The sequence below is a fragment of the Amblyomma mixtum genome, chromosome 3, assembly GCF_055824585.1.
Source record: "Amblyomma mixtum isolate Tamu chromosome 3, ASM5582458v1, whole genome shotgun sequence".
Lineage (NCBI taxonomy): Eukaryota > Metazoa > Arthropoda > Arachnida > Ixodida > Ixodidae > Amblyomma > Amblyomma mixtum.
In genome coordinates this window covers 192,808,551-192,825,312 of record NC_143014.1, presented here as the reverse complement: position 1 = coordinate 192,825,312, position 16,762 = coordinate 192,808,551, and the positions used below count along the sequence as shown (strand labels likewise).

Here is a 16,762-nt window from a genome sequence, read left to right as displayed (position 1 = left end):
CCAAAATAAGTTTACACATGCGACTGACGCCTGGTCAGTACGGGGTTCTGGCCACCATAAACGGGGTAAGGCGGGTAGCGGGAAGGCGGGAAAGATCGGACGCCGTTCCACCTTCGCATTGTGAACTGCTTTTCTTCAAGCGTAAACGGGGATTTTTCACTCGTGCTTTCGCTTTAAATTTTTTTGTACAACTGTTTCGCGCCTTCCTGTGGTCTGCTGCGTTCTTACCGATGTTTCAACGGAGCAGACGAGAGACACTTCATGCGGCCTGAAGGCAATTCCTTTGTTTCGCCAGCTCTTGCTTGTGAATCATCAACGGAGAAAATGCCCCGTTCAATGACGGACGCTTTTTGCGTGCCGATTGCTCCTGCGGTGCTCTCTTCTCCGCACGAATGTCGTAACGACTCCTCGCAGGCAGGCTCCAACGGTGACACGAATGCTTCACCTCTCCGTAAGTCGGATAACGGTCCTTTGTCGCGTCCCCCGTCTGGTAGCTGGAGCTACTACATGCGTGCATCGCTTCCTGAATGCCAGAAAGGTCCGCTGCAGATATCGCGCGATAGTGACCTCCAGCACGTTGGAGAACTCCGTCAGCGTATGTCTTGGTTTAAGAGGCACTTCACAATAGTGCATACGGAACGCAAGTACGTGGGTTGTGTATCTATCTGCGTCACTTGCCGCTCGGCAATGGAAACGCTAGCCGAGATTCGGGAAGCCGTCATTAAAAATCCGAACTTTCGCGACCTAGTCTTGGGGGATGAAGAGTTCATGAAACTTCTTGTTAAGCTCTTAATGCTCGACTCGCCTGGACTGCCCCGTATCTGCTCTGTTACCAGCAGCGAAACGAGGTCGTTCTATGAGACCGGTGAGTACCGCCGTCTGGAGGCTAGTGTTAACGTGCACGAGGATGGTGCCGGAGAGAAACCATGGGAGGGCATCCTGGGCAAAGCGGCGGAAGCGATTGAACTGCCGACTTACACCATCAACGTCCACGCTTCCAGCTTGCCTGGTCTTTGCAGCTTTACGTGGCCCAGGACTAATGCGAGGGAAGCGCTAGGGGATGTGCCTAGGAGCAACACACCAAGAACTACTAAGCCGAATCCGTTCCCTGAATCGGATCTCCGAACATGGAGTGTGGTCCGATGCCTGGACGCTCGGCATCTCTTAGTCTGCCGCTGTGCTTCTGGCAGAGAGGGTGTCAACTCTCTCAACAAAGTGCTGGCCGAGTGGCACCGTGACAACAGACCGACAAAGGATCGCCCCGAAGTGGGTGAAATTCTGGGCCTGCTTACATCCAGCGAGTGTATGCTGAGAGTGCTTGTTGTTGGCTGTGTCAGTGACACAGCTGTGGTATGGTCTGTGGATGAAGGCTGCTTCTTCAAACTTCCCTGGCATTGCTTGTTTGACCTGCTGCCATCGTTCAAGTGCTTACCACCAGCCATTGGTCTAGGTGTTATCCGAGGCAAGTGCTAACTTATTTGTGTGTGTTCTTAAACTAGCTAATTTGCGCACGCACGCACGCTTATAATTTGCGGACATTAGTCAAGGTTGCAATGTGTTAAAACTAACAAAGGTTTTTGGCTCTTCTCAGTACGCAAAGTGCATCGCGAGCTTTGGCAGTAAAGCAGGAGCAACGAAAGCCTGTTCCTGTTCTGCAGCCCTGAACTCTGGGACGTGTACATACCCTGACCTAAGTTGATATAAAAGCATCCCAAGTTGACAAAGCTAATTGATGGAACACAAGCAGCATTCTGTCCAATTAAAGTTGCTCTTACTTCATTGCGTGAAAAAAAGTCATGAATCCATTTATAGCACTGATATTGGTGTTGACTGTATCTTTGTCACATTCTTTGAATTGCTCTTTCTTATTATGAAAATAGCCCAAAGAAGACGGGGGCAACAGTAAAGACGACAAAGGAGCGCTGAGTCTCAACTAACTTTATTAGTCTTGAAATGCAGTTTATACACATGAGCGCCTGGAAAAAATTGCGTGTGAGGAAAAAGAAGAAAGAGTGTAGTCACATATTAGAAACAACGTACAATCCACTGAGCCCTCAGCTTGTGTCCAGGAATGTGAGCTCTTCATCTGATGCACTTGCCCTGGTTTTTTGCAATGTGGTATGATTCCATAACTTCTCGCGTTGTCTAGTCCCTCTGTTTGTACAATACTATCGCTGTGTTGAAAAAAAATTTGGTAGTGGCTTGGCTGTGGTTAAGCCTGGATATACAAGCGAAAAGGTTCAGTTACGCTTGGTTTGACGTCATGGCTGTCGCAGTTCGTGCACAATTCATTGGGAGCACCACGATAACGGTGGAGGCATTTGGCCGTCCACACACTGCCTGTACGGAGGGGGAGGAGGAGACGCACGTGTAGTGTATACGGTGCTGTCTTAGAAGGTTGCTTTAGAGACATGTACTGTAGTGTCCGTTCCTTTCGGGTGCACAAGATATGAGAGACAGGCATTTCCTTTCCTTAAAACCAATTTTCATTTCATTTTCCTTAAAGGGATACTGAAGCAAAATCTTAAAATTGAACAAAAACGCTGAAAATAGATTCTCGTAATGTGATTACACCGAAATCTAGTCGTCACTACGCATATTTTTCAGCGGAGGAGGAGGAGGAAGAACATTTATTTCCGCTGAATATGGCACGGCAGCCACCTCCGGGTCCGCACGCAGGCGTCCGGGGAGCCAGTCTGTTGCACCACGGCCGGAGGACATCCGACCCCGTCTAGGAGAAGAGGTCTTCAGCCTCGGCCGCCAGGCGGACAGCGAAGCGCTGAGTTTTTTCGTCGGAGCTTCTTAGCGTGGCCTCCCATTCATTGCTAGTTTTAATCGGGTTGCGCCCTGGGGCACGAACGCATTTCCATATTATGTGATCTAATGTTGCCACGTGGCCGCAAAATTTACAAATTTCGGTTTCTACACCGTCCCTCTTCCGCCCTCTGGCACCCGTCCAACTCCTCCACAGGGGCGAGAAGAAATTTCGAGCTTGGAGTCTTCTCCTGTCGTACGATTCCTTTTACTCAGGGATCTGTCCGGTGGTGGTTATATCCTCCGGTCTTTCTTCAGATTTTCGGTTACATCCCTAAACGTACCAATACTTTCTTTGCTTTTAGATGTTGTGGAGGCATCCGCAGCACCCCGAGGTAGCGAGGAGCGGGCGAGCATGTGGGCAGCCTTGTTGCCGGCGAGACCGGCGTGTGCTGGGGTTCAGATTACAGTCACGCTTTCGGCGAGAGATGACTCGTTCAGAATTTTGGCAGCACGATTGCTGACTCTACCCTTGCTATAATTCCTAACTGCCGCTTTGTTATCGCTGACGACGTGTTTCACGCCTGGTCATGCAATGGCAATGGCTATTGCAATCTCCTCCGCCTCTACGTACTGTCGGTAGATCTCGGTTTCTTTCGATTCCTATGGCAATGCCAGTGTCTAATAGGGCGACCGAGGTTACGTCGCCTTCTTTCCCGATCGCTGCATCGGTGTAGGCGACCGATCCCGGTGGGAGTTTGTCCAATTTGTTAGCAAGGTGCTTAGCTCTGCTTTTCCTCCTCCCCCCGTCGTGTACGGGGTGCATGTTCTTCAGTATGGGCGAGACGTATAGATGCTTTCTGATTTCTCGATCTATGCTTTCTCTGACACTTTCGCCTTCCCCGGGCGCTAGTAGGTTTACCCAGTCTAGGATTTGTCTACCCGCCGCCGTTCCTGTGAGTCGCTCTCTCTGGAATATCCTGACCGCCGCAGCTAGCTCTTTCCACTCAATATCCAACCCTATTTTCTCTAGAGTGTCGTTAGAAGTAGTTATGGAGTCCTAGAGCGCACTTAGTGCGTCTCTTAATTGTGGTGTTTATTTCCCGTTCTTCGGTCTTGTTGATGTTTAGGAATGGAGTCGCGTAGCAGATTCTGCTCTTGACAAAAGCTTGTACGAGTCTGAGTCTACTAGTCTCCATGAGGCCACTCCTTCTGTTGGACGTCTTCTTAAATACTCTGACTACGAGCTCTGCCTGGTCTTTTAATTTCTTAATCAGGCTTTTGTTACTACCCCTGCGGTTGATAATCATGCCTAATATCTACTTTTGGGACTTCGTTTCCGTTGACTTTAATTTTGATATCTGGATGGTTGGTTTATGGTTGGTTTATGGGGTTTAACGTCCCAAATTTTTGATATCTGGAGTTATCTTTCCGCTACTGCTGGTCATTACCAGGAGTTCCGATTTTTCTGGAGTTATCTTCCCGCTACTGCTGGTCATTACCAGGAGCTCAGATTCTTCTGGCGAACAGCATAGACCTACGTCCTCTGCGTGTTTGCTGATTATATCTGCTGCCTCTTGGAGCCTGGATGTGATGTACTAGTCGTTCCCTTCGCAGATCCAGACGGTTACATCGTCCGCATAGATGGTTAGTTTTAAGTCATCGAGATGCCCAAGCTAACGGGGGAGCTTCCGCATTACGATTTTAAAAAGGAAAGGTGAGAGCACAGCCCCCTGCGGAGTGCATCTGTTACCCAGCGGCAACCCCCTAAGGGTTGTCTCGTGCCACGTAAGGGGAGGCAGGGTTTGCCCCCTCTGCATTGCTTGGCAATAAATGTTTCAACCACCACCATGAGCGTGCGCCAAGCCCTCCCGGCGGCGCGAGGTGAAGAGTGGGACGTCATGGCACCCTCCCGCGTCGACAAATATGGCGGCGCCCTTCGATGCATGAAGCCTCGCTTTGGACTGGTTTCATCGTTGTTACTGCCTTCTTCAGCGCGTTCAGTGGCCATAAATGGGCCACCGGTCTTTCGCTCCATCTCCTGTCGCCCATGAGAAAACGTAAGAGTTATAAATTTGCTTTATTTTTTTATTTAGAGTGGCGATTCTGCCCTTTTTAGGCTAAGAGGGGCATCAGTTTGTTGACAGCAATGGTTCCCCTCTTAACCACCAGATGGCGTCACTAGTCTAAACATCGTCGTGCCTCTGTTTTAAAAGTAAGAATGTTAGAAATGGCGTAAAGTCCGGAAAAAAATAGCTGCATTTAGCGTACGTAAGCGTGCATACGGTTATGGTATGTAGACAGCATTGATTAACATCTTGACATATCTGTGTACGCCGTGAGCAGACGACAATCGCGAGTAGTGATGGCAATCATGCTCCTGCGGGGACGGTGGGCGCGCGGGTGTAATGACGTCTAGTCGTAGCTTCCGCAGGCAGCCGCCAGGTGAAACGATACGGCAATAAATCGCAAAAAAAAAACGTGTTATCCGCCTATTTCGCTGAAATGCTTGTTGCATTTATCAATTTCAGCAGTCAAGCTCTTGTTTACATGTAAAAGAGCAGCTCCAAAAGTTTGGTTCGGGTGTCCACCGAGATATGAGAGTTTCCTGGCGCACTCTTTGTCTTTTATCTATTTTTTATTTGTGATATTTGATTTCTTTCATTTATTTTTTATTTTCGTTTCTGTGCTTAATTTTATTCTTTTTTTTTTTAATACGGAGTCGGCGGCCACCTGCGCTGCGCGTGACTTCACTCGGTCTCACACATGCGCAGAATGTGGCTTTTGCAGCGTACGCGAAGCTCAGCTCCGACCCTCGTAGTGAAGCTTTTCGATTTCAAAAGGGGGAGCACCTGCCGCATGTGAGACAGTACTTGACAGTGTGGAAATCTGGGTCGTTATTTTCAACATTTTTGTTGTGTTCCCGAAGGTGCGTGTTCAGACGTCGTCAAGTCTGCCCTACGTAACTGGCTCTACATGATTTGATCTGATACACTGCACCTTCATTGCATGCAATGAACTGCTTCTTGTGGCGTATGGCACAACTCTTGCGTGCACATCGGTTCGGTGCTTCCAGCTTGTGATGCACCTTTGGACATGTGCGGGCCATTTTCAAGGGAGCGGACAAAAAGACATCAACTTGATACGACTTCGCCACGTCCTTCAACCTATGCGAGAGGCAGTGTACATAGGGAATGACAGTGAATTTATTGCTTTTATCCCTGTTGCATCGTTGGCTGGTGTGGGAAAACCTGCTATTTATTCCTTTAGTTAGCTCACCCGAGATGCATGCCAGTAGTTGTTGCGGGTAGCCTACTTCCGTTAATCTGATCACCCGGGCTTCAAAGCTAATGTTCAACAGATGGAAACATGATTTCTTCAGGGCACTCTGGAGGCATGACTTGGCTATGCAATTTTTAACTATCTTGGAGTGCCCAGAGCTGAAACTGAGAATTGGTTTAATTGAACTTGTGTTATAGTGCCAGCAGACATGGTTTTCTTCCACTTTCATCCTTATGTCTAAATATTGCAGGAAATCTTTTAGGGTCTCGAATGTAAATTTCAGCCCTGAACCACATTCCTTAAACACTTTCAGATGTTAATCATCCTAGAATTGAAATCTGAACAGTCTGCAAAAACCAGATAATCATTAACATACCTGAATGTTTTATGATGAAGCCCAACTAATACAAGTTCCAGGAATCTATCTACATAGCTCAGAAAAATTTCACTTAGTATTGGGGCCACACATGAGGCAATGCAAACTCCCGCTTCCTGTGTATACAGCTTGCCTTCCCTGCCAGTATAGGTGGAACGTAGATAAAAAAGGAGCAGTTCGAGAAAACCGTCTAAGGGGATCCTACATCTGTCTGTGAAGGCATACTCGTCATTATCTTCCGTGATGCAGTTGCGTACATACTGTAAAAGACTGTCCTGGGGCAGTGAATAATAGAGGTCTTCCAGGTCTATGCTGAAAACATTGCATTGTGTCAGGTTCGTATCTTTTAGAAATTTGACAAGGGCGCCTGAATTCGGTATGACTGTAGAGTCAATGCGAAGTTTTGAAAGGTGATACTGTAGGAACTTGAAGACGTGTTGATGCACCTTTTTCTGAGACGTTAGCTCGGAACGGGACGTGCTCCTTATGCGTTTTGTCCCCGTCTTCTTCGCACTGTTGTTTCATAATGAACCGGTACCAACTCGCCCAACTCGTCGTCTTCTGCTCTTTCTTAAACTTGGGTGGTATATTGATAGTAGTAGTAGTATGGGACTTTATTCAGGAGCAACTCTTAGGTGCCTAAGATGTTGATGGCCTGCTGCACAAGCAGGTGCTGCTGTTGCTGTTTACGGTGGTAGTTTGTTTTCCATTATTCTTTGTTGTGCACTGAAAGAGATAATGTTGCTGTTAGTACTGAATTGCAATATGTGCATGCATTGTAAAGCCTGTCTGGCATTGTTTTTGCATTTGAAGAACCACTCTGCGAGTCAAAAGTACAGCTTCCACGTTTACTGAGCTTGGTCACCAGTCCTTGTCATTACCGTTGTCATCATTGCCACTGCTAGCCCATCCAACGGGCTTTACAGAAGCTAGATGTTTTATCGTTCAGTTGAGGGCCATCTTCACAAAGCTGTTTTCATGTGAACAAAGGAAAGGTTTTATTGATGTTCTCCTTTGCGATGAGTGAGGGACAGCTAAAGCTGTACCACCGCACACCCCTCTTGCACAAAGAGAGCGCCCATTGCAAAGCCCATGTGGGCCACATTTACCTAGATCACATGACCATGCAAGGCACATTGTCTAAAGTGCCCACTCCCCAACTGTTTTGTTCCCCAACTCAGCTTTTATCAAACTACTGCTCATTACACTCTCTCTTGCTGTCTTGATGACTTTGCTAAAATGAATGTTTTCTGTACATGGCCTCGGTTGACTCTAATCAATTAATTAAAAGACTTCCTGCATTATGTGCTGCTTTCCTTTCATTAGGATCTATTTCCAAACACTCATGTTTGAAACAGATTTTAAATGGCTCACAATCCACCCTCTGGTCGAGAATTTTGGTTTTAGGCATTGTCTAAAGGATGTGCTTCCGCAGGATGGTCCGGCAAGGGGTCTCATTGATGGCAGAGTTAAAGCTATCGTAATAAAGTATTTTTGCCACACTTCTGTCACCTGCGCCCATTCCAAGGCAGTTCCTCTGGCATGTGGGGTCAATAGCCTCAAGTGAAATTTTTTTGCTTCTCATTTTGGTGTAAGGCTTTTGGAGCTTCATAAGAGTATAATAAATATACTGCAGCAGGCATTCACCAACCCCTGTTGCGTGAATGTGGCAGATCACTGTAGCACAGTACACCGTGCTAAAACACTATTATCACAACAACACTGTATGTTGCAGCAACTTGTCAGCTGTGTATTTAGAAGGCGCTCTATGCAGGGACTGTGCTTAGGCACACATGGGAAAGCAGTGACACAAAAAATTAGCGAACAAGTGAAGTGGAAATGTGATGCAATGCACAGGCTTTAAAAAAATGCATAGTGGTTAGACACTGTCATAACTTGTATTAATTGCAGTTTGAGTGTAAGTTACTAGTGCAAGGCTTTCACAAGTGTGCTGTTCTCGTGTGCTCAAGCCAGCCACACAGACTTGGAGGTTGTTGCCTCACATTCGTCTAGGTTCTGCCAACAGTTTGTTAGTATAGGAGGTGAAGATAGAGTGCTTGTTTCTTCTTGCTTAAAGATTCATGGTGCTGCAAAAAAGCATGGTTGCAGAGCACTGGAACCAGACGCCAGGGAAGCATGTCACCTGTCAGTCAGGGTGATAAGCTAGTGAATTCTCTGGGTACACATAGCACAAATGTGCCTTTGCTATTGCCTGCATGAAGAGATTGGCCATGCAACAAAGTATGAACTGGCTAGAGTTTTTAATTTTTATATTCTTCCTTGGTGGCCATGGCTCTAGTGTTTTACAGAGACGATTGCAAACCCCTGTACATGCTGGGTTTATTTAAAAGGTGCAGACCTTGCCAGGGGCTCTTTAACTTGGCTGATGCAACAGGTGAAGGCAGCTGATGAAATTTTATTCTAAGATTAGACGGAGCGCATTCACTGTAACAAAAACAACCTATTCCCAAGTCCCATTGCTGCACTTCGGAGGGGTGCTGTAATGGAAAAGTTTGAATGAATTTTGACCACATATGGCTCTAAAATGTGCACTGGAATTCGCTACGTAGGTATCATTGCCCGTTTTTCTCATTGAAACATGGCTGCCACCACCAAGGGTCAAGCTTTTTAGTCTGATACTCAGCAGCAGAATGCTGTAGATGCTGAGTCACTGCATTTTTCGCTTTCCAGATGTGAATGCTGTACCATTTCTGGACCTCTTGAGAGAATGCATCAGCACCTTTCAGGCTGTGACAGGCTGTCACCTTCATGGCTGCGAAGGGACAGGTAAGCCTAGTCAGCTGTACATACTATACCAGATGTCCAGGGTGCACACAGCATACAATACCCTGTCCTGCAACATCCGGATACTTTTGTCATGACTAGGCCACTACAGTGGCTCAGTGTATGGCGCTCGGCTGCTGACCCAAAAGACGCAGGTTTCATCCCGGCTGCGGTGGTCGTATTTTGATGGAGGCGAAATTCTAGAGGCCCTGTGTGTAACTGTCCTAGTGCAGTCGTGGCCTAGTGGTTTGAGCGCCCGTCTCGGCTGCGGGAAGTGGTTGGTTCGAAACCCACCGCCGGGCACCCACCGGTACAAAAGGGTACAAGCGTCCCCCGGCCTGGCGCTCGGCTTTCGTTAGGAGTGTACGTTTGGGAGAAGTCATAAAAAGGGCCACAAGTTGGGCTTCTACCGCACGAGGTGGATTTAGGGTTGCTTGACGGCGGAACTTATCTCTGATCCGTCAAGGCAACTTGGGTCTAAGACCCTTTTCCCAAGCATCTCACCCTAGAAGAGCCGAGCACCAGGCCGGGGGAAATCTTGTACCCATTAAAGAAACCGGTGGCTACCCGGCGGCACTGGGGATCGAACCCAGCACCTCCCGAATGCGAGGCGGATGCTCTACCACAAGGCCACGCTTCGGTTCTTGCTCTCTGTAGATGAATTTTGATCTGCTTTTTTCTTAGTATTCTATTATTGTATGTGGTCATTTCTCTTCATTCTTGATGTCATTTAGTGTAATTAGTTCTTATGAAAGTTCTTTTTTTATACCTTGTTTTTTAAATTACATTCCTTGTTCCAAGAGCCTTGCACTGTATCCTAGTTTGTAAGAAAAGCCTTACTTGTGAAACCCTTGGGGTATTCAAACTAACGAAGTAACAATAATATAAAATCATAACACAAAGGAGGCCATAAATGTATGTTATCTATTGAAGTGTGCTTCATAAAATGTTCATGGAATACATAAATCACATAAAATGCGATTTATGTATTTTTGCTCATGTTTGTAGGACTTACTTGCCTTTCACATAGTTTACCTCACCGTACCAGCAGTTGAAGTGGAGGTGCACTGCTGTGCAGAGTACTGTTTCACATTTGTGGCCTGAACATATTCTGTTGTAGGGATTATCTTGCATGTGTGAAATTCAAGGACTTTTGGCTTGTCTAGTTGTGTATGCACTCTGCTGAAGCATCAGTCAGTTATTTGGGGTGAGGCTTTTCCTTCAGATGGTCACATCAGAATGTTTTCGCTAGCCTGTTGATTTGTGAAGTGACTGCATCAGTAGCACCAGCTATGCACTTTAAATGAAAGACAGTGGGAGAGTTTGCAGCTAGTGAAGGAGATTCTCAAGCCCATTTCAAACCCACCCTAGTGAGCAACTGTGTGGCGTATTGTGAGGTGCCTGTGTCTTCTGCTACGGTGCACTTACGGAAACACGAAAAAAACTGAAGTTGGCCTGTATCCATAGTTTACTGCATTCTAATGGCAAAGAGGCTACTTTCACTGAAAATGGCAGAGCTGTTGTAAGCTAGAAGAAAGAAAATACAGATGTCGCCACCACAGCAAACTGTGATGATGCCATGACTGATTTTATGTGATGATCTTCGAGGCTAGGCTACACCCCCTTTCACTTCCAAGCGGTGATCATGAAGTACTTTTCTTGTTTTTGCGTCATGAGTTTGAATCGAATGACAGAAAAAAAAATGTCCAATTTTTCAATCCAGTTTTCTGAGAAATAAATGTGCCTTGCTGCCAAACGAGCATCGGTGAAGCCATAGAGTCAAACAGTCAAATTGTATGTGGTTGTCCTCAAGGTCTTTAAAATGTCTGTATCAACAACTGTATATTTGGCGCTCGTGTGACTTTACCCACCTGAATTTCCGGACTATAGTCCGCTCCCATTGTATAGTCCGCAGGGGCAAATTTTGGCCTAAAATAAAAAGTTTTTGCTTAAATAGTCCACACCGGGTGTCTATTCTATGAGGATGAATTTCGGCTGAAAATAAGCTTCTGACATCCGTGCACTATTTTTCATCGACGTCAAATTCTTTCTGTCCTACTCAGTTCGACTTGACTGCTTGCACACACTACACTTCACTGAGCTCGAATGCTGCCAGGAAGGCCCTTCCTATTTTTGTAGCCATCGCAACCATTTTTCAAGAATGACTACCATGCCTCTGGCGTTATTAGAGTGAAAGCCCTACTCCTCCCGTACAAAGGTGAAGGTCATGTGGCTACGAAGTTTGACCTTCAAACCAGGAGGAGTGGAGGCTTGGCTCTGACGTCATGCCATGTGACTTGTCATGCCTCGCCACAGCTGCGTGCGTTGAGCCAGCGGCGCTTGCTCGCCTCTCAACTATCGAATCACGTGACTCGCTGCACCTCGCCACAGCTGCTTATGCAGAGCTGGTGGAACTCTCACAACTGCCGGAAATCATGTGACTCGCTGTTCACTATATAAAAGCACGTGGCATGTGCTTACCTTCACAGAAAGCCACGGATGAGCAGCATGCCGGAACCAGTGCTTCGACGATGTATCGTCGCTGTCAAGTGGATTCTGATAATCTTTATGATAATGAAAGGTGTCAAATTGGATAACGATGCTTAACAGAGCTTTCGCTCGTCTTACTAGGTTCCACCAGGTTGAACCACAGCTAATTTTTTATTCATCAAGGTTTTTCGCATGTGCTCAACACTCAAAGCAGCCACTCTAAGAAGTACTGCCAGCAGCATTTGCTTGCATATCGAAGCTGATTGCATATCGGGGTAGATTTCGCTGTGTGATTTAGCTCGGCAAAATGTCATAGCCGCAGTTGGGCCCTGTTTTGTTTTACTCCGACACCCACTCTAAGCTTCTTCGTGTGTGACGAACTATCTTAAAAAAATCAAGTCATGTATAGTCCGCACCCATAGATAATCCGTACCACGCGAGATTTCAGCTTTTAAACATGTATAATCTGCGGACTGTAGTCCCGAAATTATGGTAGTTACTTTCTTTACATTTTTTGAATAGCTAAATCCATTTTGAGCCTAAGTGAAGTTTCATGCAAGTAGGCCTTTAATTAACAAATGAAACATTAAGGTCACCGCGGTGGTTCAGCGGTTGTGGTGCTTGGCTGCTTACCCAAAAGATGCGGGTTCAGTCTCGGCCGCGGTGGTCGCATCTCGGTGGAGGCAAAATGCTAGAGGCCCGTGTACTGTGTGATGTCAGTGTACGTTAAAGAACCCCAGGTGGTCAAAATTTCCAGAGCTCTTCACTATGGCGTCCCTCATAGCCCGAGTCACTTTGTGACGTTAAACTCCCATAAACCAAACCAAATGAAACTTTTCTGGTTCTGTTAACATGCCGTGCCTTCACCTCTGCGTGTCCAGGTGGATTTTCTGTCCAGGCGACCTGTTTCTGTTCTGCATGACGCATTGCATTAGCTTTTGTTCCATACTGAATTCACGTTTTGGTGGCCAAATAAATTCTGGGTTGAGTTGTAAAAGCCCGTAAATTCTATAGTACTCATCTGCGCATGTGTTTACAGCAAAATCTTATTGCATTTTTTTTTTCTTTTCACAGTGACCATGTCTGTTGTGTTTTCTTGGTTAGTTCCAGACTACGTTTGAAAAATGGGAGACTAACAATGTTGCCTTTTTTATCAAGCCTGGCTCCGCCACATCAGCATAAGGAGCCTGACCACCCTGGGAGTGGTTGAAGTTCTCTCCAACCTGCTTGAGTGCTCGGATCGTGTGACACGGGAGGCCTCAACAGCATGTCTGATTCAGCTGTGCAAGCAACGGGATGGTAGTCAAGCTGTTTTCGAAACAGGCTGTATTGACAAGGTTCGAGGTAGGCAGTTTGTTGTCATTCTAATTTTGAATGGCATGAGTGTTTGGCAAGCTGAATGTACTGAAGGCTTGTTGCTGGGGTAAAGCAGTGAAGCAGGTGTAATTGGGCTCATATTCATTCCTGTTTTTCTGAACATTTTATACTAGTTAAATTTGGTGTTTCTGCTTTTTGGAATTTTGGAAACTGGTTGCAAAGAAAGCTTAAGAAAGTTATGGAGGTGTGCACAGTTCATTAAATTGGCTTGGTCACTTTCATCGTCAAGAAAGCTGCTGTGATAGCTTGATATACTGAGGTGAGGGGGTTTTCGTGCATTTTATTGTGAATGGTTCGCAGAGCTTAGGGCGGCATTCATATGGTGATAGCTGGGCTTGTCTTAAACAATATTGAGTTGAGAAACTAGAGTTTGGATTTAACTTAAGTTGAAGTGCATTCTGGTTAAGTGCATGCTTACTTTTTGAAAGAAGTGTTTGTGATGTGAATGCAGAAATAAGTTCACTAGATAGAAAAGTAAAGTGCCAATGCAGCATAGACTCCGCATTATGCCTGAGTTCACGCTAACAGGGTTGTAAATGGCCTTTCAAAAGTAGTCTGTAGGAGTGCAAGAGCCAGAATAATGCTGGAACATCTGTAAATGGCCTTTCAAAAGTAGTCTGTAGGAGTGCAAGAGCCAGAATAATGCTGGAACATCTGTAAATGGCCTTTCAAAAGTAGTCTGTAGGAGTGCAAGAGCCAGAATAATGCTGGAGCATCTGTTGGAAAGGCCCCTATAGCTTTTGTGTCACCTCCTAATGGGCATTTTGACTTTCTTGCAACAAAGTACTGCTGTCTGCTTTCCAAAGCTATATTTTTTTGTTTTGGATAGAAGAGGCTATTCTGATCACTCCACGTAGTAGTGTTGAACAAAGCTGGTTGCTAAATGCTCTCTCTTCAGGAAATCTGAATGCAAACAGGGGAGTAGTTCATGCAGAATCATTCTCTCTAGAAGCATTGAAACGCACAGTACGGTGGTGAAGCAGCATTGCAGACCAAAATTTTCCAAGTATAGTACTTCGTGGAGCAACTTCTGTTCGCCATGTACTTTAAGAATGGTAGCAAAAAAAAAAAAAATTGTCTAATACTCAACAAAGCAAAAACGAAATGTGTTCTTTTTAGAGCTCAAAAAACTTGCGTCAGGATGACTGACTGGCACTGTGATTAGGGCCTTGTATTGCTTCTTGTGATAAGAGTGTACAAACACTTAGAGTTACTCCTTCAGATGATGCGACTTGGAATGAACATGTTGAGGTCCTTTGTACAAAAGTGCAAAAGGTAGTACTAGGTATTTTGAAGGGGCTCTGAAGCACCTTCTGAGGAGAGTACATGAACTCGCTTAATCACTACATTTTCTCGTCATGAACACCTGAGCTAAATAATACACTTCTGCAGGCAGCAGAGAACCCACAGTCGTGCGCAATAGTTGGCGAGTTCTTTCCGGCAAATTTTTCATGCTCGCCCCTCCTCCTTTGCCCGGTCCTGCATAATTCTGTTCAAAGAGGGCTACTGGTTAGATTCTTTCAGGCTGCATGCAGCTACCATGGCCGTGGCCAGTCAGCAGCGTCGCTCCGGTAGGTGAGGAAGCCCCCCCCCCATGAATTGCTGCCCACATCAGCAGAAAGGGGGGGGGGGGGGGGGGGGGGGACTTTTGAGCGTGCAAAAGGTGACTAGAGAAGAGAGAAAGGTGCGAATATACTGAATTTTAAATTTTGACTACAGATAACTCGGGTTCTACTAAACGCATGAAACAATTCTTGCTGGAGGACATTAGTGAAATGCTGTTTAATGTCCTAGGAATACCGCACCTTTAATGAGTGCCCCTTTCAGAGCCCCTTTAAGTAAGTGCCTTTCCAGTTGTCGTGAAAAGACTTCTTTATAATCTTTAATTCCTTTGCAGCTTGATTATTACTCATTAATATGGAGAAAACACTACCTCAAAGAATTCGTGTGGCTCAGTTCTTTTACAAAAGAAAGTAATATGAGCAATTGGAAATGTTTCCTACTTTTAACAGACTCAGACACTTTTTCCTTAACGACACGGATTAGATCCAAGCCATGGTGGTCACATTTTGATGCAGGCAAAATGCTAGAGGCCCATGTTCTGTATGATGTCAGTGCATGCTGAAGAACCCCAAGTGGTTGAAATTATGCGGAGCCCTCCACTACAGCATCCCTTATAGTCTAAGTTGCTTTGGGACTTTAAACCCCAAAAAAAGCATAAAACTTTTTCCTGAAAAACATGGCACTATTAATGGTTACTTATATGCACATAACCAGGTGTTTGAGCTAAAAGTAACCCAGTTTTAAAAAAAGATGGAATGTCCTAGCCCCATGAAACCAGCTGAGGGCTGTTGAGAGTCGCGTGTCCTAGTCAGCAGTATTTTTTTTATTTTGAAACCATCATTAGGACTAATTAGCTAACTCTTTAAATATTGGTTTCAGGATAAAGTGCCAGTTCAGAAGCTTTGGGCCGCCTTGAAAAACAGCTGGCTGAAAATGTTTGCACTAATGTACTACTTACACAGCTTTATTTACTGGCCTTAAAAAAAAGCTACTACACGACAGCTGCTGATGCACGTCTCTTGCCCGGTGCGCATGCAAAACCCTTTCGCATAGAGTGAAACACTGATTGTGTTCTTTTTTTTTTTTGTTTAAGAAAGTTGGGCTTTATTGGTCCCAAAAAATATACAAAACAACATAAATGTACAGACGAGGGTCCCAAAGTCAAAGACTGCACCGGGACCCTCGATAAATCATTAGTACAAGAAATGGTTACAGCATAGTTAGCGGATAAATACAAAATGTAGAAAATACAAAATCAATACTTCACAAAAACAAGGTCAAAAATCACAATAACGCAGGTAATATAACACATCAGCATTCCAATAAAAATACTTTAAGTTTGTTTTTGAATTCAGGCAAGGAAATTGATGTTTTTAGATTGGGTGGCAATGTGTTCCAAATTGAAATGGCTTGAAAAGACGACGTCGATTTACCATAATTGGAATGGACTTTGGGGAGTAGAAAATTGTTTCTTGCTGCAAATCTGGTAGGGTTGTGATTGATGAGCTGATTCGGGTCCACAAACTGAAAATGTAGGGTGCCATGTAGTAATCTAAAGAACATGATTGCAAGGTGATACTGGAAAAGCTGGTGGACTGGTAAAATACTGTGCTCCTGTAATAAAGAACGAGCATTAGATGAGAAAGGGCTACGGGTAATAATGCGGATGGCCTGGTTTTGTAAGTGTTGCAGAGGCGATAAATGGCAATGATAAGTATTTCCCCATGCAGTAATCCCATAAGTGATGTGACTATGTATGAAGGCATAATACAAAGATAGGAGTAGGTTGCATGGAAAATATGGACGCGCCTTAATTAGAGCTCTGATGCCAAACATAGATCTTTTTTTTTTTTGATGAGCGATATGGACGGAAAATTTAAGAGTTGAATCAAGAATAACGCCGAGGAAGTTTACTGATGTTGTTTACTGAAGTTTACACTTTACTGATGTTGTACTCTGAGACGCGCAGATGGAAAAAAGACGGCAAAAACATTCCATTGCTCGCTCCGAATCGTTCGATGAAAAGCACGGAGACCAGTCAGTATCACTGATAGCCCTAACAAATTCTTCGCTATTGAACCTGGAAGTGTAGAAGACAACGCGAAGGACGGAAAACTTCGCCGTGCGTAATGAAAA

General features: G+C 45.3%; 1 protein-coding gene across 1 annotated transcript in view; it reads left to right on the top strand.

The window, feature by feature from the left end:
• The first annotated feature begins 61 nt into the window (after window positions 1-61).
• LOC149353112 (uncharacterized) overlaps window positions 62-16,762 on the top strand; it is a 51,662-nt gene continuing 34,961 nt past the window's right edge. The window contains exons 1-3 of the mRNA XM_089582313.1: window positions 62-1,462; window positions 9,104-9,199; window positions 12,845-13,030. Of these exons, the coding sequence (XP_089438439.1) occupies window positions 262-1,462; window positions 9,104-9,199; window positions 12,845-13,030 (1,483 nt within the window). The 5' untranslated portion in view covers window positions 62-261. The remainder of the gene's footprint in view (window positions 1,463-9,103; window positions 9,200-12,844; window positions 13,031-16,762) is intronic.